The sequence below is a fragment of the Mya arenaria genome, chromosome 6 (genome assembly GCF_026914265.1).
Source record: "Mya arenaria isolate MELC-2E11 chromosome 6, ASM2691426v1".
NCBI classification, from domain to species: Eukaryota; Metazoa; Mollusca; class Bivalvia; order Myida; family Myidae; genus Mya; species Mya arenaria.
Genome location: NC_069127.1, coordinates 56513066 through 56538754, shown reverse-complemented (window position 1 = coordinate 56538754; position 25689 = coordinate 56513066). Strand labels below are relative to the sequence as shown.

Genomic DNA, 25689 nt, shown 5'->3' with positions numbered 1-25689 from the left:
AAACATCCAATACATTTTTTACATTTCATATATAAAGTCATTTTATTTTCAAGCCCGCTTTCGATGAGCGAGATATAGTTGTTGCATAAATCAATGGTTTACCTTGCACATTTGGTGGGACATTTCAAGTTAGGGTTTGACATTACCTAGCATAATGTCTGTCTCAAACTCCCTTTCAACGGGCTCGACATGTCGCCATTTCTCGTTAAGTTTTTCGTTATATAAAACAAAACATTTTCGAAATACCCAACAATATAAAAAGCATATTCTCATTCTCAGAAAATATAGGAGTGAAGCACATCGGTTTTCAAAGAAAGAAATCAATATAACATGTATCACAAAAGTTACAAATAGTAATAAACTAGCCAAAGGATAAATCATAAGTAGATTACAGCTTTCCTTCATCAAAACAAACTCTTTTTGAAGAAGGAAAATAGCAATTTAAAATATTTAAACGTTCATATCTGCCTTGTACACCTTCACTAAGTTTTTGATGTCAAACGAGACATACGTTTTCTTCTGCTTGTGATCGTAGAAAACAGCTAAAGGACGATTTATCCCGTCCACCTTACCCAGCAGTTCAGTCATCTGGCCACTGGTCAGGTCCAGGCACATGATGTTGTTACTTTCCCAGCCACTGATGAGAAGCTGATTTCCCACTGCAGTGATGCCTACTGGTGTTCTCAGGGAAGGGTCCTTGAATGTCTGGAGGATGTTCAGATCCATGTCCAGCTTTGTGATGGTGGACTTACCACCGTCTGATACATAAATCACTTCTGTCTGAACTTCACTCATCACTATCAGGTTAAATGGCTGGCCAAATATTGACTGTCCACTGTCATCTTTGTCAATAGTTTTGATCACGCTCCCAGTCATGTCCATCATCTCCACCTTTCCACTCATGTACGACACTATTAACCTGTCTTTATGGTAACTAATACCTAAACATTCACCATTCACCTTGACGTTTTCCTCAAGGGAGAGTTGTTCCAAGGTCTTCAGGAACTGAATACGTCCTGTATCTCGTAAACTTACAGCCAACCTGTCCCCGGGGAGGATACACATGCGCAATGGTTCACCTGGCAGACTGACCTCGGACATCAAGATGTTGGTTCGCATATTAATCATTTTCACTTTTCTGTCCTTCATATATGCAAGTAGCAGCCTGTCTCCAGGCAGGAGGAGCATGTCAGTCGTGAATGCCGTTCACTGGAATGTCAGAATCTCGAGTGAATCGAAGGCTGGTGAGGTCAACACTGTTCACAGTCTGGTCTCCTGTGAATGCGAAAAATGGATACTAAGCAACTTTTTTTATTTTTTTTAACATAGCCGTTCAACTCAAACACGAAACGATCAAGTAATAAAAATCGACGACAAAAACTTTCGAATTAGATTGTGCGAAATTGTGTTCAGCAGGTATGAGCGAATACAATAAAACATGTTGTTTTTTTTAAATGCCATTTATTCATCATCTGCTATATATTACATAAATAAATGCCGCAGAAGTAAAATGTACATTACATAGGTATATGAAGATACAACAGCTATGTTTGAACGACTTATTTCAATTACCTTTCCGAATGACAACCACCGGGACAATAATTCCGATAATTACTACAGCAACTAGTAGGAGAAGTTCTTTCGTAATGCAGCAACAGCTAGCTGAAAAAGAAAGGAACTCTCACAGGGACGAACTTATGCCCCAGTTTGGCCATGTCAGATAGATAGGTATATGTATATCATGATAGTATATCTTCAATTAAATACTAAATATCACATTGTTTTAATAAAGTTTTGATACACGACTTGCCATTAAATCCACATATCGTTGTGTAACAAAGTCAGAGTTTCATAATTCTTACATTTTAATTAGATATATTTGATGTAAGGGAGAAAACAAGGAAATCAGCTTTGACTTGATTAACGGAGTTGTCTTTCTTTGTATTTTAATACTATTGCTGTGTGGTCATATGTGACCATAATTCCTAAATTGATACTTTTGGTTGGAACACTGGATTATTCCGTTCTTTGTTTTCAAGATGAAAACATCATAATAATTATATTTTGTTATATCTGTGACTTATGGAATTGGCGGGAAAAGTTATTGAAGAGCTGTGGATTCATGATAAACCTATAACAAAGATCCCTGAATCTATCCGACGTTTTACAAGAACTCTAGCTACTGAGTTACACAGTGCTAAAATAAACTGGTTTGACAACATTGACCTCTAACGTGATATTGACCTTTTGATTGAAACAATGTTATTCGGGACATTGCTCTACAATACGTTTGCCAGGTCAGATTAAAAGCAATGTTATTGCTCTGTAATACCTTTGCCAGGTCATTGACGAATGCAAAGTTATCTATGATACACTAACTATAACAATAGGTATAACAGCTACAACGACATTCTGATTTGAACTTTAACTTTGACAAATAAGAACGAATTTAATCCTCGATAATTCTGTACTCTTAACAATAGTGCCCTGAGAGCCCTAAATCGCTCACCTAATATATGAATATTTGACCATGGCATTCCGATTGCGTTCATAATATATTATTATATCTTGAGCTGTCCTACATTTTTACCGAACAAAACCTTTATTCCAACTTGACCTTAACTTCGAGATATCGACACAAAAAGGTGGAAAGTCAATCAAAATAATCAAGTTTATTCATACATATTTAAATAGAAGGCCTGCTCATATACATTTGTGATGGATATCTACATTCTGTTGAAGGAATGGCATTTACGCATTAAAACATTTGCTAAAAAATTTGATACACACCATTTGTTACATCTGATGTCAAAAATCTGTATACATATCATGGGATGGTTTGAAATGTAGACAAAGTGCAAAATGAAGGGCACAAATTCTAGTTTTGATACATGAAGGGGACATTACTAAAAACATGCTGGTCCAAGTTGTCCAATATTCTGGCTTAGTCGAGATATTATGACATTATGGGTGAAACATGAAGATTCTTAGGGTTAAACAGGCTAGCAAATATTATACATACATAATATCATACATGCGACATGCTAAGATGGTGACCTTAATTATGTGAGGATATCATGCATCACGAACATAAATCTCCAAGGTGTCATACCCATGGTTTATTGACATTAATAAATACATACCTATGGCAAATACGTGTTACTGTAAATACAACTAAATGATGAACTTTCATTTCTAAATGCATTCCTTAAAATGAATACGCAGGCAAAATATATAGAGAGCATAAATAACACAATGCAAATAAAATCAGTCTTCAAGCCTTAGGCCAACATTTTTTAATTACGTGGTTTACGGTAAATTTTTAAAAAAAATGGGTCGAGGGGGAAAATTAAAAATGAAAATAAAAGTCAAAAATTTCCCCAGTCGACCATAAAAATAACAAGAAACGCCGCAATGCGACGAAACCAGGTTTTTTAATGATTGACAGAAGAACTTCAGTCTGTGTCTGTTTTCCTATTTTAGTAACAGTGACCTTGAGTCTAGGGACCCCAAATGCAATCGATTGAAAGGTATCCATAAACTCTTCCTTTATACCAAGTTGGGTCAGGATATGTCAACCCTAACTTAAATTATTCAGTTTCAACCATTTTTCTATTTTTAGTAACAGCGACCTTGACCTTGAACCTAGGGACCCAAAACGCAATTCCATGAAAGGTATCCATAAACTCTTCCTTTATACCTGGTTTGGTCAAGATATGTGGAGCCTGACTAAAGTGATTCAGTTTCAACTAGTTTTCTATTTTATGTAACAGTGACCTTGACCTTGATCTTAGGGACCCCAAATGCAATCCCATCAAAGTATCCATAAATTCTTCCTATAGACCAAGTTTGGTCAAGATATGTCAACCCTAACTAAAAATATTCAGTTTCAACCGTTTATCTATTATTAGTAACAGTGACCTTGACCATGAACCGAGGGCCCTCAAACGCAATCCCATGAAAGGTCTCCATAAACTCTTCTTATAGACCAAGATTGGTCAAGATATGTCAACCCTAACTCAAGTAATTCATTTTCAACCGCTTTTCTATTTTAAGAAACAGTGACCTTGACCCTAGGGACCCCAAACGTAATCCCATGAAAGGTACCCATTAACTCCTTCTATAGACAAAGTTAAGTCAAGATATGTCATCCCTAGCTAAAGTTATTCAGTTTTAACCGTTTTTTCTATTTTAAGAAACGGTGACCTTGACCTTGAACCTAGGGACCTCAAACGCAATCCAATGGAAGGTCTCCATAAACTCTTCCTATAGACCAAGTTTAGTCAAGATATGTCATCCTTTACTAAAATTATTCAGTTTCAACCATTTTTCTATTTTTAGTTGCAGTGACCTTGACCTTGACCATAGGGACCCAAAACGCAATCCTATGAAAGGTCTCCATAAACTCTTCCTATAGAACAAGTTTAGTCAAGATATGTCATCCATAACTAAAGATATTCAGTTTCAACCGTTTTCCTATTTTATTAACAGTGACCATGACCCTAGGGACCCCAAATGCAATCCCATGAAAGGAACCCATTAATCTTTCTAAAGACCAAGTTTGGTCAAGATATGTCAACCCTTACTAAAGTTATTCAGTTTCAACTTTTTCTATTTTTAGTAACAGTGACCTTGACCATGAACCTAGGGACCCCAAATGCAATTCCATGAAAGGTACCCATAAACTCTTAGTATAGACCAAGTTTGGTCAAGATATGTCAACCCTGACTAAAGTTATTCATTTTCAGCCGTTTTTCTATTTTTAGTAACAGTGACCTTGACCTTGACCCTAGGGACCCCAAACGCAATCAAATGAAAGGTACCCATTAACTCTTTCTATAGACAAAGTTTGGTCAAGATATGTCAACCCTGACTAATGTTATTCAGTTTCAGCCGTTTTTCTATTTTTAGTAACAGTGACCTTGACCTTGACCCTAGGGACCCCAAACGCAATCCAATGAAAGGTCTCCATAAACTCTTCCTAAAGACCAAGTTAAGTCAAGATATGTCAACCCTAACTAAAGATATTTAGTTTCAACCGTTTTCCTATTTTTAGTTACAGTGACCTTGACCTTCACCCTAGGGACCCCAAACGCAATCCAATGAAAGGTCTCCATAAACTCTTCCTAAAGGCCAAGTTAAGTCAAGATATGTCAACCCTAACTAAAGATATTTAGTTTCAACCGTTTTCCTATTTTATTAACAGTGACCATGACCCTAGGGACCCCAAATGCAATCCCATGAAAGGAACCCATTAACTCTTTCTAAGAACCAAGTTTGGTAAAGATATGTCAACCCTTACTAAATTTATTCATTTTCAACTTTTTCTATTTTCAGTAACAGTGACCTTGACCTTGAACCTAGGGACCCCAAACGCAATCCCATGAAAGGTACCCATAAACTCTTCCTATAGACCAAGTTTGGTAAAGATATGTCAACCCTAACTAAAGTTATTCAGTTTCAACCACTTTTCTATTTTTAGTTACAGTGAACTAAAACTTGGCCCTAGGGACCCCAAACGCAATCCTATGAAAGGTCTCCATTAACTCTTCCTATAGAACAAGTTTAGTCAAGATATGTCATCCCTAACTAAGGTTATTCAGTTTCAACCGTTTTTCTATTTTTAGTAACTGTCAGTGACCTTGACCCTAGGGACCCCAAACGCAATCCCATGAAAGGTATCCATAAACTCTTCCTATAAACCCAGATTGGTCAAGATATGTCAACCCTAACTAAAGTTATTCATTTTCAACCGTTTTTCTATTTTTAGTAACAGTGACCTTGACCATGAACCTAGGGACCTCAAACGCAATCCCATGAAAGGCAACCATAAACTCTTCTTATAGACCAAGACTGGTCAAGATTTGTCAACACTAACTAAAGTTATTCATTTTCAACCATTTTTTCTATTTTTAGAAACAGTGACCATGACCCTAGGGACCCCAAAAGTAATCCTATGAAAGGTACCCATTAACTCTTTCTATAGACAAAGTTTGGTCAAGATATGTCAACCCTTACTAAAGTTATTCAGTTTCAACTGTTTTTCTATTTTTAGTAACAGTGACCTTGACCTTGACCCTAGGGACCCTAAACGCAATCCCATAAAAGGTATCCATAAACTCTTCCTATTGACAAAGTTTAGTCAAGATATTTCATCCTTTACTAAAGTTATTCAGTTTCAACCATTTTTCTATTTTTAGTTGCAGTGACCTTGACCTTGACCCTAGGGACCCCAAACGCAATCCAATGAAAGGTCTCCATAAACTCTTCCTAAAGACCAAGTTTGGTCAAGATATGTCAACCCTAACTGAAGATATTCAGTTTCAACCGTTTTTCTGTTTTTATTAACAGTGACCATGAACCTAGGGACCCCAAACGCAATCCCATGAAAGGTACCCATAAACTCTTCCTATAGACCAAGTTTGGTCAAGATATGTCAACCCTAACTAAAGTTATTCAGTTTCAACTTTGTCTATATTTAGTAACAGTGACCTTGACCATGAACCTAGGGACCCCGAACGCAATCCCATGAAAGGTACCCATAAACTCTTCCTATAGACCAAGTTTAGTCAAGATATGTCAACCCTAACTAAAGTATTCATTTTCAACCGTTTTTCTATTTTTAGTAACAGTGAACTTGACCCTGACCCTAGGGACCCCAAACGCAATCCCATGAAAGGGACCCATAAACTCTTCCTAAAGACCAAGTTTAGTCAAGATATGTCAACCCTAACTAAAGATATTTAGTTTCAACCGTTTTCCTATTTTTTATTAACAGTGACCTTGACCCTCGGGACCCCAAACGCAATCCAATGAAAGGTCTCCATAAACTCTTCCTATTGACTAAGTTTAGTCAAGATATTTCATCCTTAACTAAAGTAATTCAGTTTCAACCGTTTTTCAATTTTTGGAAACAGTGACCTTGACCCTAGGGACCCCAAACGCAATCACATGAAAGGTCTCCATAAACTCTTCCTATAGACCAAGTTTAGTCAAGATATGTCATCCCTAATTAAAGTTATTCACTTTCCACCATTTTTCTATTTTTAGTAACAGTGACCTTGACCTTGATCCTAGGGACCCCAAACCCAAGCCTATGAAAGGTCTCCATAAACTCTTCCTATAGACCAAGTTTAGTCAAGATATGTCATCCCTAACTAAAGTTATTCAGTTTCAACCATTTTTCTATTTTTAGTAACAGTGACCTTGACCCTAGGGACCCCAAACGCAATCCCATGAAAGGTAACCATAAACTCTTTCTTGAGACTAAGTTTGGTCAAGATATGTCAACCCTAACTAAAGTTATTCAGTTTCATAGGTTAGTTTGACGCCACCCGGCCGCCCGCCTGCCCGAACTACGACTTTCGTCATTCTAATTACCTGGTTCGACTATGTGAAAACCTGATTAAAAATAAAAGTAAGGATAGAACATTTTTATTTTATTTTTTACAACCGTTGTATATTGTCTATTTTGCACCTTGATAATACTTTTGAACTGAAGAGACACTATAGTGAACTGAAAATAACGTGATTTAAGTTATTTTATGCTATTTGAATACCTAAATATGTAGAAGAATTGTCTACATTTTTTTTTATTAATGAAAAGAATTTGTTGTATAAGTCTGTTGTTTTCATATCAAGTGTTCTGTTTGACATGTTTCTTTGTAATACACTGTTTGACATGTTTCTTTGTAATACACTATCAAAAATGAATGTCCCAATTCGCGTGTAAAAGATTTTTGTCTTAAATGTTTACTAGTAAACATATCTATTTTATTTGTTTCCAACTTTATCATTCTAGTTCAAAATCACCACACAAAAATAATTGCTGTATTTCTTTACACTTAAGCTTGTGTCACACATTAAAACACACTTTTCTGAGCTTTAATTAAGCAAAAATACTACAACAAGAACCAAACAAATTTATTTCACATATATGATCATCATATTACAGCTTTCCATTGGTAAATAATGTCTCTATTAGAACTAGAACATATTACAGTTTTTTAAACTTGACATTAAATCTAGAACACATTAAGGCATTTAAAAAAGGACTAAATATTGTCTATATTAAAAATAGAACACATTTAGGCATTTAAAACATGACTAGATACTGTCTTTTTAAGAACTAGAAAACCACTTACAAACATAAAAACAAAATGTATCTATTAGAAATAAAAAAGAAGACATTATAAACAACAATTGTAACAAAGTCACTGCTATGATTAAAATTAATTGTTACACATATAAACACCTCACTTTTAATTGTCTCTATTAAGACTTCAAAGCATCTCTTTGTGGTGATATGAACTGTTATTTTTTTGCACTCTTTTATGGTTTTCTTAGCACCTCCAGTCTTGAAAGGTTTTGTTTCCCTGCATTTTGCACATATCGGACAAACCATGTTAAAGTGTTCCTTTAAAAATCGTACTTCATCAGTGTCTAGAACATAACTGACCCCACAGTAGAAGCAGATATGGTCAAAAATCATTGTTTGACCTGAAAACGCAAACATATTCATTTGTAACCTTTTTTAATGGGTTCGTTATTCAGACTCAAACAAACTACTTATAGAGTGAACTAAGTTGTCAGTCAAATTGAATTACCAGGCTGCCACTTAAAAAATGATTTGCTAACAATCATTTTTCATAATTCATGAGAATAAACTGGGCACTGAGTTCGGCTTGTATTCAAATAGATGATTTTCAGGCTAAAAACGTTGAATGTCCGACCTTCTGAATAAGATGCCTCTATTAAGTACTGCATGAAAAGCCTTCCTTGACAATAATTTGGTACCTGTAAGTCCTTGCATGGAAGAGGGAATCCCCTCATATGTAAAGAAGCTCTTCCTCAACTCCGGTGACTGACTGAGCCTCAGATGATGTCAATTTTGCTGGGCCTTACACAATCCTACGTTTACCCCACTCCCGGCACATAATGAACACCTTGACTTTTAAAGATGAACATAAAACTTAAATGAAAAATAAAATTGGAATATATATTGTCCTTTATAGATAGGTGCACAAAATGTTTCTGTAGAATATCAAAAATAAAGTTTTAGCAAATAAGTACAGTATTTGAACATGTTTACAAATTTAAATGTCAGTGCCGAATTATTGTCCAATAACATTTCAGATATGCATTACTTCTGGCAATGAGTACCTTATTGAAATATATATTTCATAAGGACCAAGAATAAAGTTTCTGCAAAATGCTGATGCTCAATTGTTGTTATTTTTTTTCAGTTGAACTCTAACTACATGCACATAAAGCAATGTTTAGACCACTTTAAACATAGTATGCCCTAAGCTTGAGCTAATAAGGGTCATACTTGCAACATTGATGTGTTCGAACGTCTTGTCCCTCTCAGATGAGAACAATCTATTGAAAACTCCATCCGCCAACCGTGTCAGTTTCTCGGCACGTACGTTCTTTATTTTAACGTTTCACTTTTTAACTAAGCATTAAATTTTTCGACAACTTCACCAACTGATAACGTTATTTTTTCTTTGCGTACCAATGATTTCGAAGTGTTTTCGTCAATAAGAATCAATTTAAAATATCTAATTACACATTTATCGTATTGTTGCTTACATCAAATGCCGACATCTTGTTCGGCAGGCCTATGACGACGCAATTACAATGATTCTGATTTGATTACATCATATATAAGCGCAGTGAACATCCAATTTAAATAGCCGTTATAGACGCGGAATAGTATAAAATTTGACAAATCGTCTCCGAAACTTCTGACGTCATCAATCTTTTTTTCCAAGTCAGGAAAAAATGACAGTCGGCGGCCAGAATAAAAATAAAAGATAAGATATAACTTTTATTTTTATTTGGTTTTGACAAAAAACAGGGTTGGCGCTCCCGTAAACCACAATATAAAAAAGTGCTGGCCTTAATGTGGCTGAATTAACGAGTACATGTTCCCCTTAAATGGACATGGAACTATTTAATGGAACTATTATCTTTTGATTCTAGCCCCTCTTGTTATTGTTAAATTCGTATGCCATTAAACTAATAGAAAGTAATATATAAGAGAAATACAGGTTAAGTAAATATAGCAACTGTCTACAAAGTCCTTTAGGTTCTCACAATGTGCAAAAGTAATACAGCCCGTGCCAAATAAAAACGAAGCTTCATAAAAAGCGCAGCTTTAGCGAAGCTATTTCTTCGCTAAAGCTGTGCTTTTTTTCCAAAGCTGCGTTTTTTTTCAAAAGCTGTGCTTTTTCTTCGCTTTTTTCAAAAGCTTCGCAAAAGCTGCGTTTTTTTCATGAAAGGTTCGCTTTTAGTAAAAAAGCTTCGCTAAACCTTCGTCTTTTGAAAAATAGCTTCGTCTTTTTGTTTAAGCCATATTTTCCTTAAACAAAAGCTTCGTCTTCAACATAAAAACTTCGTCTTTTGCATAAAAAGCTTCTTTTTTTTAAATTTAAGATGGCCAATATTTATTGGAAAAGACGAAGCTTTTCAACCAAAGACGAAGCTTTAAAAGAAAAGACGAAGCTTATTTTTTTGGATCTTTTGCTTTGTAGGTGCATTTTTTTGTGTTTGAAGTGTATTTATATAAATAATAAGTGCTTTTTCTTAGCTGAAGAATTTTTTTCTTTTAAAAATTCTGCATTTCATCTCAATTATAATAATTCATGTTCAAGTTAAGAATTTCTTTTATCAGCAGTAATTTAATTGTTTTAGTTTATCCATGTGTAAATCTACAATAACATAAAAAAATATTCAATCATTCATCAAATTCATACATTCTATTCCTGATTGAATGAAGTATTCAATCTCTTGATGAATGAATGAAATATGGAAAAAAAGGGTTGAATCCAAAAATAAAATAATACATGGATGAATGAATGAATGATTGATTGATTGATTGATTGATTGCACAAATGAATAAATGATGAATGAATGTGAATGTTTGATTGATTTACTGATGTATTGATTGATTAACTGGTGGGTTGATTGATTGGTTGGTTGATTGATTAGTGATTGAATGAATGAATGAATGAATGAATGAATGAATGAATGAATGAATGAATGAATGAATGAATGAATGAATGAATGAATGAATGAAAATTTGAATAAATAATTGAATGAAGGAATGAATAAATAAATTAATAAATAATTAATAAATTGATTAATTAATTTACTTAATTAGTTACTTTTAAATGACTGGATGAATAAATGAATTATCAATTAATGATTCAAAATAAAATAAAAAAGGATATTTTTAATAAATTAATGCAATAAATCATAATTTTATAATATTATGCAAAATAATACAGTTACAAAATAAACAGTTATTAATTGCATTCAACTGAATATTCACAGAATTCATATTACTTAAATTTCTATACATGTTATCATCATAGATCTTAATGCTTTGTTCATAAGCCATTCCCATGATAAGCCATATTTGTACAACAACACAATCAAAATCTCAGAACCAAATTTAAAATAGGGGCGGCCATTTTGTTGGGATTTCAGCAGGAAGGGTTGGATGTGTTTAAAGGAATTAATGAATTTACAAGAATAACAACCATTGATGATTAAAGGGATAAATTAATGATATTAAATTTATGATATAACTATCATAAGATCAGATGAACATGGACTATGATTTGGAATGACAATCCAATCATTTGATGTTTTGAAAAAGATGACATGCAATACTGGTGAGTTCTTATAATATTCTGATCTTATACTTATTTTAGTTGTTTATCAATTACTTAATAACCTCAGTGACTATTTTCTTAAACATGTTGGACTTTATATTTCAAAATAATATCCAGCTCTTAAAAATACAATGAAATTTATAAGGTATAGTTTTAAAACTCATTGATTTCTTGTTTTTACCCTTGGCTTAACAGAATATCTATCAAAATTTGCAGAATGTTTTTCCATTAAATGTACATCTGATAAGAATCAGTGTTGTTTTACAAGGGGTAATAAAACTGCCATCTGCCAGATGGCCTGCCAGATATTGAAAATTAAATTGATCAATTAACAATCTGGTAGTTCACACTGTGTAATAAACAGAGCCGTTAGGAACCTCTAAATTTAACAAAAGGGCAACATAAGGCAGAGTATGGAAAAAGTCATTTTACTATGTAGTTGACAGTTTAAAAAAATAGTTTACAATTTAGGTATCATACTGAAAGGTATGCCTCTACACCAACTAATGGTGTAAATAATTAGAAGATCTAAACAAAAATAAACAATATTAAGTATAAATATTGATTTCAAACATTTAGAATATGCTTCCATGTGGTTTAATAGAGACTATAGTATCAGTGAAAAAAAATTGATATTCAACAATTTCACATTTTAATACAGCAATAAAAGGTCATAATGTTTTGTTTTTATTCTTTATTGGGGATGTTTATACACAGGTATCAATGGGATATTATTTCATATCATGTGGGAACTAGTGATAAACTTGGCATCGATGTATATATGATATATATTTTATTAAAAGTTTTTTGTTACACCAGTCTGAGGCTTTTTATCCCCTGCTTTTGAGAAGAGCTGCGTTTTTTTTGCCACAAAAAGCGCAGCTTTTGCGAGGCTTTCTGCAGTATTGGCCAAAAAAGCGTAGCTTTTGCGAAGAGCTGTGCTTTTTGCTTGAAAAGCGCAGCTTTGCGAAGCTTTCTGCTATATTGGCTCAAAAAGCGCAGCTATTTGCAAAAGCTGCCCTTTTTGCTCGAAATTATAAGAACTCACCAGTATTGCATGTCATCTTTTACAAAACATCAAATGATTGGATTGTCATTCCAAATCATAGTCCATGTTCATCTGATCTTATGATAGTTATATCATAAATTTAATATCATTAATTTATCCCTTTAATCATCAATGGTTGTTATTCGTGTAAATTCATTAATTCCTTTAAACACATCCAACCCTTCCTGCTGAAATCCCAACAAAATGGCCGCCCCTATTTTAAATTTGGTTCTGAGATTCTGATTGTGTTGTTGTACAAATATGGCTTATCATGGGAATGGCTTATGAACAAAGCATTAAGATCTATGATGATAACATGTATAGAAATTTAAGTAATATGAATTCTGTGAATATTCAGTTGAATGCAATTAATAACTGTTTATTTTGTAACTGTATTATTTTGCATAATATTATAAAATTATGATTTATTGCATTGATTTATTAAAAATATCCTTTTTTTATTGGCCAAAAAGCGCAGCTATTTGCAAAAGCTGCGCTTTTTGCTTGAAATAGCGAAGCTTTTGCGAAGCTTTGTGCGGTATTAGCCAAAAAGCGCAGCTATTCGCAAAAGCTGCGCTTTTTCAGGCCAATACCGCACAAAGCTTCGCTATTTCAAACAAAAAAGGAAGAATCTTCGCAAGAGCTGCGCTTTTAACAAATCGAAAGCTTCGCTAAAGCTTTGTTTTTTTGGCCAATACCGCATCGTTTTGCGGCGCTTTTAGCATCGTTTTGCGGCGCTTTTAGCATCGTTTTGCGACGCTTTAGCGAAGCTTTTTTGGCACGGGAGGTTAAGTAAATATAGCAACTGTCTACAAAGTCCTTTAGGCTCACAATGTGCAAAAGTTAGTGGGAAAGGCCAAACTTTAAAATGTTTTAAAAGGGAATGTTGTTGTGATAAAAATGACAAATATTTTTCAAGAGTGAAACATACGTACATCGTTCCAAACCTGTTTCGGTGAGATAATGAGTGGAGGAAATGTAACGATATACTTTTCTACGACATTTTGGCTCGTAAACAATTTTCAGTTTTTTGGAACCATTTGTCTGCAATCTAAATTTATTTTAGTTTCATAATGCCAGAAACTACATAGTTTACCAAGTCATGTGGTTTCTTGATGGCATATGTTCAAAGAATTGTTTAAATAGTGAAAAATAAAGAAACTTATGCGCTTAATTTTGACAAAAAGTGAAAATGTTTTTCTTGAAATGAAGCAATCACGGCAAAGTGATTTGATTTTTTAATATTTTGACAAAACAGCATATTAATTTTGCATTAAGACTTTACCCAGAAGGGCAAAATGCCTTTAGAGCTAAATTATCATCATTTGTTTAAGGTACAATCAACTCATCTATGTTTAACAGGTTTCAAAGAATGTATGTAACATGATTGATATCTATTGAATCTCAAAAATAAATAAAGAAAACTAACTTTTGCTACATAGGGAAGGCCCTTTACGTGACAATCTTTTAAAGTATATCGTCATCATACCGAGAAGTTGTTTCTTCCTTGGTGCCACATGTCTTTCCTTCATTGTACCTAGGCCGGTTTTGGACGCCAGCAACTTCTCAGTAATGGAATCCTTGTTAAATCGGTACTCATGAATAATCTTCTCCTTGTGCATGTCAGCCAGGGTTGACCGTAGTCCGGCTAGCTCAGTTTGTGCTCTCTTCGTTTCAATAAACAATTTTGCAGGATTGCTTTCAAGCAAACTTAGCCTAGATTTGAGTGTTTCTGCTTTAGATTTGACGTGGTCACATTTAGGTTTTAGAGAATCTAATAGGGTTTCGTCCATGCTTTTCATTTGTTGTATGTTCTCCAAAAGGAAGTCCATTCTTTGATCAAAGTACTTTTCAATATCATCTCTATATTCCCTTAGTTTCATAACTTCGGCTTTACTAATCTGTGTTACAAAGTTCTTGTTGTTTTCAATTTCAGACGCATATTCATCAACGTCTGTAATGAAATCGACAATGTCTTTGTTGACGCTTCCATTTTCCGACTTGCTCAAATCGGATATTAAAATTACGCTGCATGAGCGATGATCAAATGCTAGGCAGTGTCCACAAATGAGCGCATCGTGTTTCGAACAGAAATATTTGATGAACTCTTTCGGATGCTTCTCACATGGTTCATAGCTCTCTTCGTCATTTGACTGGTCGCTCATGCTTGCTGACATGCAATTCTTGTCCATGGCAGATGCAATTGGTTGAAGCTGCTTTCCATGAACCTCCATTCAGACCCTGTTAGAAGATGTAAAGTACAAAATAATAACCAGCAGTCAGTAAGTCATTTTTTTATGTTTTATTTACCATTGCGACATAACTCAATAGTTCCAAAATAATGACTAGGTCAAATAGCACCAGTATGCTATTTTGACTGAAGGGTTATCCATGTACTTAAGTGTGTTCTTGCTGAGTGTTAAAGTGATGTTACCATCAGCAAATATGTCAACAGAAATATTGTCATTGGTACAGAGTATGGTAAGGTCAATAGTATAGAACCGCAACTATAGCAAACAAACGTACTGTTCTGGCGCATGCCTTCGCCAATTTGATTGCCAGAGGATTCACATTTAATCATTTTAAAGAGCACTAGCCCAGCAGGCGCAACAAGTTTGAAACAACGTCGTACTTCAACGTTGACACAACGTTAAATAATGGATGGATTAGAAAGTTGAATATACGTTGCAATTTTAACGTTGAAACAACGTTGCGATTTCAACGTTGATTATTTATTATGCGAATCCTGTTTGTAATACATCAAAGAATGTTTTGCCATAGTCAGTGTTTGCCATAATGTAATATGCAGAATATAACAGAACAAACAAATGCACTGTGCTACGCCGATGCCTTTATTGTTCACACAAAATAACACAAGTAAGTTTATCGTGAATTTAACAGTAAAAGTTTATTTAAAGTACACAATTAACGTGTTTAACAAGAGCCATCACAGAAGTATAGTTATGTATTAAAGTTCTAATTTAGTGTACTTATACCCATAAAGTACCATGTTGGCATAATCATATCTGATAAATATAGTTCAACCAAAAGTTAAATATAAATTCACTTTTTTTAATATACTATGCCGTAATAGTCATTTTAAATCAAGGGAGGCAATTTGTTGACAATGAGTCACAGAGTTGTGGTTCTTGCATTCTGTATAAGGCCACATTGCAATAATGATATTGAGGTTTCAATTCCTTTCAAAAGTTTTAATAAAAAGTACATTATTTTTTTATTCTTTTAAGTTACAGAGAGTCATTAATTTAACAATATTAAAGTGAGAGTTAAACACATGTCAAACAATAGTTTATAATTACTGGGAGAAAGAATATGAAACTTGAAGTTTATTTCTTCAATGGCTTTAAGGTTGCCAAGAAAAACATGAACTAGAAATGTGTCCATAGGACACGGATGCTCCCATATGCCGCGTTTGTCACAAAAGCAAGGGCCATTATTAAGTTCATACTCCATAAATTTGCATCAACATTATCGGGTCCACAACTTAATAACATCAAAAACCTTTTTGAGAGATCCCATGACTGTATGACTAATGCTTTTGAAGTTATGAGCGACACAAGTTAAACAGTCCGAAAATGCCAATGTTTGCTATTTCAAGGGCCCAAACTCTGGTTGTACTATGTGCATCGAAAAATAAAGCCCTAAGTGCACAACGTCATCACCTGAATACCATGCCTACAAAGTTTGATGGCTCTATGTGAAATAAGTTGTAGTTTTGAGCGACACAAGTCACACAATGCCATTTTTGCGTATGCAACGGCCATTACTCTGGATGTACTAAGTGCAACGGCAAACAAAACCCCAAGTGCACATTTTTATCACACAAACAACATAACCTAGCTTTCATGACTCTTGGTCATATAGTTTTGGATTTTTGAGCGACATAAGTCCAGAAATGCCAATTATGCAAATTCAAGGGCCATAACTCTGGTTTTATTAAGTTCAGCAGAAATCCCCAGGTGCAAAACTAGATCACCCCATTAACATTCCCCTCACGTTTCATGGGTCAAGGTAAATAAATATGGTTTTTAAGTTTTGAGCGACACAAGTCCAGAAAGGACATTTTTTGCTTATTCAAAGGCCATAAAATTGGTTTCTCGAAACCCATGTTTCAAAACTACATCACATAAATAACATTCCACCAAGGTTTCTTGACTCTATAGTTTTGGAGATTTGAGCGACACAAGTTCATACGGAATAACACACGGCGCACGCACGCACGGACAAGGGGCAAATGTGTATGCCCCCCCACTCAATTTTTGTGGGAGCATGACTATGTGGAGGGAAAGACCATACATTTGAAGTTAATACCTTCATTTTTTTCTTTTTCATAAACAGTTTTAAAAAAAGTGTAATCTTCATTTAAGTTACAAAAGGGTCATAACTCTGATGATATTTAAGTTGGAGTTATATAACTTGTCATAAAAGAGTATATTGTTACTGTGAGCAAATTTATAAAGTTTGAAATTGATATCTGAGGTAAAGAATCAAGAAAAATGTGTACGTTCAATAAATAACAAAGGGCCATAAATCTTGTAATTTTAAAGCTGGAATTACATCAATTGTCATGAAGAACACATTCTGGTGGTTAGTTGTATGAAGTTTAAGTCGATATCTTCTATTGATCTTAATTTGTAATGAAAAAACGTGTAAAAGTGGAGACAAACGGGCTCAAATATTTTTGCTGGATCCTGTGGCTCTAAAAACTCAATATAAAATATAAAGTCCTTCTCTCACCACAACTGGAAAAACGCATCTAAGAAATAATTTGCATTAAAACGTTTTGTCTACTAGCTATAAAGAACATAGTTTTGTTAAAAATCACGTTAAGATTGAAAGAAACTGCAGAAATTAAACCAACATCCTATTTATACAAAAAACACGCTATTTACAGAACATGGCCAGTACTTATACAGCTTCTAGTTTTTATTAACAAACATGCCAATGACGTACCGGTAAGTCAGAATTTAATTTAAAGTGTGCCTGAATCTGTAACACTGAGTCCAATTTGTTCTGTCTGTAGAGCATGAACGTTGTGACACAAAAAGACACTGACATCTTACAATTTTGGATCTGACTGCAAAATTTTTGATTTTATGAAAAAAAGAACATGCAAGAGACTTTATGAATATGAACCAAAATCATGTTATTCCGACTTATTCAGCAGTGAATCAATTATGAATTTGATGGTGGGGTCAGCTTTTTCTCCAGGGGCTTAACTTGAACTAACTTGGTTGATGGCCATGATATGATGCTACATAACAAATATCAAAGGTCTTGGTCATTCGGTTTGAGAAAAGAAGATTTTCAAAGATTGCCCTATATAAGTGTAAATGAAACTTGAGACCCCCGAGGTGGGCCAGTTTTGTCCCCAGAGGCACGATTTAAACAAACTTAAAAGTGGACCACTATTTGAAGATAGTAATAATATCTGTCATGTGTTCCCGTACTGGATAGAAAAATCCGACCCGATGGCACCTGCGTTGCCAGATAACGAGGCTTGCCGAGTTACCGGCTACGCAGCGTGCCCGAGGGTCGGGTTTTTCTATACGGAACAGAAACACATGATAGATAAAAAAAATCTAGCATACATTAAATTACATATTTTGTGAAGAAAATACACAAAAAAGCGCATTTTTGTACATATCACCAAAAAGCGTGTGCGATGTTTATTGACGTCATGACGTGCAGAAATTTGTATTCACTGCATACGTCAATAAGTTCCTTAAACATTACGTCTTTTAAGGGTTTTTTTTTTAAAGTTTATTTTGTTACGTTAATGTTAATGGAACTCATTTATTTATATCTCATAATTATGATTACATAAAGTGTATAATAAAAGAAATTGAAATTATTACGTCACAGCGCGTGACTCATCTGGCATTGGGGGGATGCCAGATGGAGTTTTCCAGCACGGCTGAATTCACCGGAAATGCCTATCCGGTGTGCTAGAAATACAATTTATTAAACGTCGTAGTAAATAAATACTGCCTGTACGCACGTATACAGTAGATATCTACATGTTTTATTGATTCATTGTACAAGTTGTACAAGTAGTATTCTAGTATGCATGTATCAATAGTCAGTCTCAAAATTAAACTTCCTGTTTACCTTTATCATAAATCTTTGCACAAATTAGTCCAATTAAAAAATCCCGATTGTTCATTCATATTTACGGCGTAAACACACATGTTGCCACGGACCTATAAACCATGGATTGGCAACTGCCCGATATCGGTGAAACGATAAGAAATAATAATTTACCCACAATCCAGGGCGCGGGGTCGTGCTAAAAGGCTGACCAAATGGCTGCCAATATAGAGGGAAAAGGCTGACCAGGCCAGAAAAGGCTGACCAGAAAAATGAGAATGGAATTTTTTTAATATTTTATTATTTTTTTGTTGTTTTATTTATTTCTGTGTACTATTTAAATTATTATAATTGATATATTATTAATATATTATAAATTATAAGAGCGTTTAGTTGAAGATGAAGATTTAGTTGATAACTTTTCGTAAAGTTTTTGTAAGAAAAAGTATCCATTGATTGATTGATTTATTTATTGATTGATTGATTTAATGGTTAAATAAATGGCATATAAGCCACAATCTATTGCATTGTCTTGTTTTTGGACTGTAGGTACAACGATATTTAGACAGTTTTCATTTTTTTTTGTAAGAAAAAGTATCCTTCTTCATCCAGGCCACATCACATGGAGGTGCTCTTGTCATGGCCCATGTGATTGATTGATTGATTGATCGATTGATTGATTGATTTAATAGTTAAATAAATGAAAGAATGATGGATTGATCACAAGATTGAATGAAGGATTGATCGAGTTACTGAATACGTAAATGTCTGAGCCTAAGTTGTAATTGTTCAGTCAGTTATCACATTGCACTTGGCCGCCTAAGCATTCTGGCAAATTACATACACAATAGTTTTCAATTTTAATGATTTTTGAATTTTTTCGCCGTCCACTGATTGTCTTGGAGGTGATTGGAAATTCAGACATTTTATTTTTTTTCTATGCATTCTGATAAATGATCACGCAGTTTTAATGAATTAAATATTAAATCGAAACACGGGTTTTGCCGAAAACAAAAAGATGCTGCATGTGCAATGGCATATAAGCCACAATCTATTGAATTGTCATTTTTTTTTGACTGTAGGTACAACGATATTTAGACAGTCTTCATTTTCCCCATAAATCTGCGATAGTTGAATTTTTAACCCATCCGGATTAATTCTATCATCACGTCGTTCGTTTCCCATGCTGTCGATTAAATAAATTTTATTCTTATGCTCATATGCCATTAAGTTTCACAAATGATCAACTGTATCCTTCTATTATATCATACATGTCTTAACATTACTTTTTAAATATTTTATTTCCGAATTAAAACAACATCTACTATCTACTATACTTGTGAGTTAGAGTTTCGAAAAAGGCGGACCGTGATAGTCAGCGAATAACATAACAAATACAGGCTGACCGTGTTGGTCAGCGATAAGATATTACGCTATGTAAGTGTTCGAAAAAGGCTGACTATGTTGGTCAGCGATAAGAAATACATGTTTCCAATTATATGTCATTAAGTTTCACAAATGATCAACTGTATCCTTCTATTATATCATACATGTATTAACATTACCTTTTAAATATTTTTTTCCGAATTAAACAACATCTACTATCTACTATCCTTGTGAGTTAGAGTTTCGAAAAAGGCGGACCGTGATAGTCAGCGAATGACATAACAAATACAGGCTGACCGTGTTAGTCAGCGATAAGATAAGATTAAATTTCACAATGATCAACTGTATCCTTCTATTGTAACATACATGTATTAAACAACATCCATTCAAATGTTATACATTGCATAAGAGTGGATCTTTTGAAACATTATCAAGTAATTTGAACATGATTTAAATAGTCTTTTAGATTCATTAATGAAAAATGTATCGTTCACTAATTCAACATTATTTGTACCCAAAATCAATACAATTTCATAACAAATACAGTACATCAATTCGACACCCGGGGCGCTAATTGCTCCTCGTGGCAGTTTTATTGTGACTTAGTGACAATTTCTCGCTTGATTGATCATAATGGAAAGGATTGTAGTAGTTATAATTCGTTCATGATCAGTTTCGTTTTTTTATTTGCATTCATGTATGACTTTTCTCCTGGAATTCGCGCACGGTAAATCCAGAGTAAGAGATCACTGGGTACTGAGTGAAACCACCTAAGTATTTTGTCTGAGAATGTTCAACTATTAAAGCCTTAATGAAAATGTTTAAAAAATAAAGTCAAAGGTTAAATTCACAACAACTAAGCTGTCTATAAATGAACACAAGTACTTGAATAAACTAAACACAAATCCACGTAATATTATAATCAAAATCACATAGATCCAAATCACACAATTTATTAAATATCTAGAGCATTATATGTTTTAATAAAATTAATTATTTAAATATTGAATTGACTTAATTACGCCAATTACGATAAGTTATAACAAGGAACAACTTTAATAATATCGTGCAAACTTCTCACACATTCACCAAACCCATGCACCTGCTACCAAGAAAGTCACTTTACTTGAGGGGTTTGTTTCGTTTATTTCAATTACTCATATTTACAGATCTATACAAAGTTATGCAAAGCTGTATATATTTATATCAATTGTTATCCATAAATTGATAATTTAATAAAATAATGAAATAGAATGTATCGCATCGACTTGAATTATTGAATTATTCGATATTAATATAACATCACGATTTCTAAACTCACTTAAAAAAACATATAAAAATACAATACTCTTAATGAATATATACTTATTAAAACATAAAAGTTATTTTTTTTATTAAAAACATCTTTTCAATTCTATTTTATTTTCCTGGTCAGCCTTTTCTGGCCTGGTCAGCCTTTTCCCTCTATATCTATATGGGCAGCCATTTGGTGAGCCTTTTAGTATTGCCCCAGGGCGCGCGCTCGGTAAATATTGGAAAATTCCGCCGAATCTCCGATCTGTGATTAACGGCGATCTTCGATTATTTCTGCCAGCTCTGCTGATGATTATTTTTAACACCTATCGACATGTCGCATGTAATATGTTTGTAGTTTGTCGTTATTGTATTTTCTCTTATTATCGAAGTATTAATCAGGACCTAATATGTTGCTGATTAAATTTATATTTAGTTTCAATTAATGTTTTCCTACATGTACATATATATTCGGCCGATGTCGGACGTCTCGAAAACGACCACACGGTAAGATCTCGGAATGAAATCGCGCTGCACGCGTGAGTTTGAGCTAATCGCATCACACAGACGAGAGTTGCCAATCCATGGTTTATAGGTCCGTGATGTTGCGTAAGCTTTGTCGCGTAACGTAGTTACGTATAAACACTTTAAAGTGTCGCGTAACATAAAAGTTACGTATGAAACACTTTAAAGTAATAACAAAAATCAATAGTAGAATTCAAAGTTTATTTGTAACAAAAAGCAAATACTTCATCATAATTATTAAATGTAGATGTACTTAGCTGGTGACAGTCGTGATAGCCGCTGGCTATTAGTCCAATTAGCTGGACAGTTCTTGACTGTAGAATACGTTCTTTTTGTATATAACAAGAAATTAAATATGCACAACTGTCACTAGCTAGACAAAAAAGTGGTATATATAGACGCATGAATATAATGTTAGAGAGTTGAGTTAGGCAAGGCGAGGAACGCGGCCTTGGGTCCTTAATGGACGGCAGTTAGGATGTGGGATTACCTTAAATGTCATGCTGTATTATATACTGATTATTATACTTAGAAAGAACGGTGAACAATAAAGACTTAGAACACTTGAACAGTTGTTGGTTGGTTACTGAACGAACTATCACGAAAGTTAAGTGAGCGTTGGCATTACGCGACAGCTTCTTGCTGTGATGTCATGATTTTCTATTTTTATCAGGGGTCATCTCAGGCGAATTAATGTTTTAAAACAATAGTCAAAAGAACTATTTAGAAATCCGTGTATATACTATTTTACTTCAGGAACAAAGCAAATTATCGTAAATCAGCATGTTATAAGACGGAATTATTAGTAACACGATGCCCAAGTACACACAACACGGAGAATACTGGGATTATTTTTACGCGCTTTCTCATCACGTGACCGTTTCTGTTAACGGTCTGCGAGTTTGTAAACGATTACAGTAACAAAATGACACAACGCCTTTAACACATTGGAGCCTTAGATCGTCACTTTCTGACAAAAAGATGGTGAAAGATTTTCTCTTTAAAAGTATGTAAGAAACGTGTGACCCCTGAAGCAGGGCCAGTTTTGACTCAAGGGGCATAATTTGAATATACTTGGTTCAGGACCACAAGACAATGTAACACACCAAATTTCAAAGCTCTAGGCCTCATGTTTTTAGTCAAATATATTTTCTAAAGGTTTCCCTTTCAGTTGCCATGGCAACCAGAGTTCTGCATGGAATTAATTTCATTGAACAATTTTAAAAGAACTCACAGAAAGGTGATCAACATTTTTAGACTATCTGCGCATGCGCGCAGGTAGTCTTAAGACCGCAAATTCCAAAGAACTACTTCTATTCGTGTCGTTTTAACCCAGTATTTTTGTCTCAATGCACTCTATGTTTAGGCCTAAAAAAAAATACATTTGGTTCGGGTTACCCGACCCTACCTACGGAATAGGCGCCGACCCTAACGTTTTTATAGTCAGTTTGAAAAAAAAATGAAAAACTCATACTCGGAACTGCTTTTCAATATGTAGTTTAAAACCTTAATTGCTTATATAGAAGATAACTTTAACACCATTCTCCAATGATGAAAATGACATTCTTATATAAAGCCTAATAAAAAAAAAAAATAAAAAAAAATAAAAAGCCTACCTACCCTACCTATTTTTAAAAAGGATGTAACCCTAACCAAACAATTTTTTTTTTTAGGCCTTAGCAGAATGACGACAAAATCATAAAAATAGATTAGTTGTATTGCGTTCCGAGTATGAGTTTTTGCTTGTTCGGCTATTTCCGCGCTGTATTTCTGTATCCCTGCGTTTTATTTTTAGCAGGACATAACTATTTTTAGATCGTTATAATTACAAGATTTATGGGTCAAAATAATGGAGGCTCTTGTAGGCAGTTAACATACTGATATCCACTCTGAGTTTAGCCCAAGATGTATTACCCACCGCAAGTGTCCCATCGCCTGCATGGGATTGCAATCGTATGATATTTAATCAAAGCAACGAAAAACCTTTAGAAACGATTGAAAGGGCGTGCATTGTAACATTAAATACATGCGGAAGGGGTATTACGAGGATTGAAGTGACATTAACATAAACAAAATGACACAAGACGCCATATAATAGATACAGATATGTTTGTTTCCTCGCCCAGTGTGGGCACAAGCGCTCTTGGCCCTCGGCACATTTTCACTTTTATCTATATGCCCTTCACCCATTCCCATATAGTTCAAATAAAATTTGCAACTCTTACATATTTGCCCGCAGATAGTCTTTCAGCGCTTCGCGCTTTGATTATACTAAACTGTAGTTAAAAAGGGCTGTACTCCGTATGAAAAAATAGCGGGGGGGGGGGGGAGAAAATTGTCGAAAACTGACATTTATAAACTTGGCATCGATGTGTACAATGCATTAGTTGTGAAACTTATTAACTGAAGTACCACATAGTTTGCAATTTATTTAAGTTTAGCAGTTATTTTCTATCTTTCCATAAAAAGAGATTACTGGTGGATCTTGAATTAGAGAGGTTTCTTATTCATTTATGAGACAAGGAGCTAATCAATTCATATGATTTAGAGATGTCTTCAATTGAATTGTAGAGATCTACAAATGAGTTTGAGATATTTAATTCAATTGATCATAAATTCGATTGGAGCTCTCTTTAATTAAAGTGGTCTATGATTATTATCAGAGCTCTTCAAATATTTGAGTTTATGTAGCTTTGGCTAGGATCAATCATAACAGTTGAAAACGAAAGTAGGTTCTTGCTCCAGTCTTGTAATGATCTGCCATTTTATGACAAATGTAGGCTCGATTTTAAAAAGCTTTAGAATATAGTTAACACATGCTACACTCTTATCAGACACAAAATATAAACTAATACTACTAAGATAACGAACCCGTTGCTCCAAATCCAACCACAAAGGTAAAGTATGTCAGTGTCCTAATTTAAAACAAGGGAAGTAACTGCTAAATTAGGTATGCGTAATTACATGATACTAGACGGTTTAATATACTTCACACTGTAAATGATCATCGCACGTTTATTTCATTTGCGAGACCGTCACTGTATCCAATTAAAATCAAAGAACTTAACTTTTTAAGCGGAACAGATTTTTTAAATTATTTTAGACTCTCAGATTTATCTTTTATTAATAATGGTGATGATATTTAAACTCGGTTTCTGACAAATTCTCAACAGTAGTAATTGAATGTTTTGAAAAACATGCTCCTATCAATCAAAGAAGGAAACCTTTACTTTCTAGCCCTTTCATGAATTCTGCCTTAAAAGACATTTATTAGAAAATGTTATTTAATAAATATTTAAGGAATATCAATGCAACTAATTTGGAAAATTACAGGCAATTGAGAAATCAAGTTAATACAATCAAGATCTATGTTTTAGAGAGATGCTCTGGAGGTTGCAAGCAAACTGGTTTTTGGAAAACAATTAAACCCTTCCTCACTAATAAGGTTACTTCCAAAAGAATGTTGTGCTTATGTGACAATGACTCACTCATTTCTGACCAAGTGGATATCAGTAATGTTTTTCATGATTTTGATATCAATATGGCTAAGAATATACGTGACAGTAGTAATACCCATGACGACAATCATGTTAGTATAAATAATAAAATTAAGGAAACAACTAGTATTACTGAAGAGCTAGA

General features: G+C 34.1%; 2 protein-coding genes across 3 annotated transcripts; both read right to left on the bottom strand.

Annotated features, from left to right (window-relative positions):
* On the bottom strand, positions 1-24980 carry LOC128238996 (uncharacterized). 2 transcript variants are annotated; one of them, XM_052955393.1, is made up of 4 exons: positions 24919-24980; positions 14162-14973; positions 1573-1662; positions 1-1275 (listed from the first exon to the last, which is right to left on the bottom strand). In XM_052955393.1, exons 2-4 carry the CDS (start codon positions 14964-14966, stop codon positions 1190-1192), a joined length of 981 nt encoding a protein of 326 aa, XP_052811353.1. In that variant the 5' UTR covers positions 14967-14973; positions 24919-24980; the 3' UTR covers positions 1-1189. The 2 variants fall into 2 exon arrangements, with proteins under 2 accessions (XP_052811353.1, XP_052811354.1); XM_052955394.1 differs by having other exon boundaries at positions 14222-14973.
* On the bottom strand, positions 451-1119 carry LOC128237921 (uncharacterized). The gene has a single exon (XM_052953498.1). It carries the CDS (start codon positions 1117-1119, stop codon positions 451-453), a length of 669 nt encoding a protein of 222 aa, XP_052809458.1.
* Positions 24981-25689: the final 709 nt, after the last annotated feature.

Coding starts and splice junctions, on each gene's coding strand:
- LOC128237921 (XM_052953498.1), bottom strand. CDS start 1,119: ATGCGAACCAACATCTTGATGTCCGAGGTCAGTCTGCCAGGTGAACCA.
- LOC128238996 (XM_052955393.1), bottom strand. CDS start 14,966: ATGGAGGTTCATGGAAAGCAGCTTCAACCAATTGCATCTGCCATGGAC. Junction 1,663..14,161: donor GCCTTCCCTATGTAGCAAAA/GTTAGTTTTCTT, acceptor TTTCTTTTTCAG/CTAGCTGTTGCTGCATTACG. Junction 1,276..1,572: donor GGTGGTTGTCATTCGGAAAG/GTAATTGAAATA, acceptor TCGCATTCACAG/GAGACCAGACTGTGAACAGT.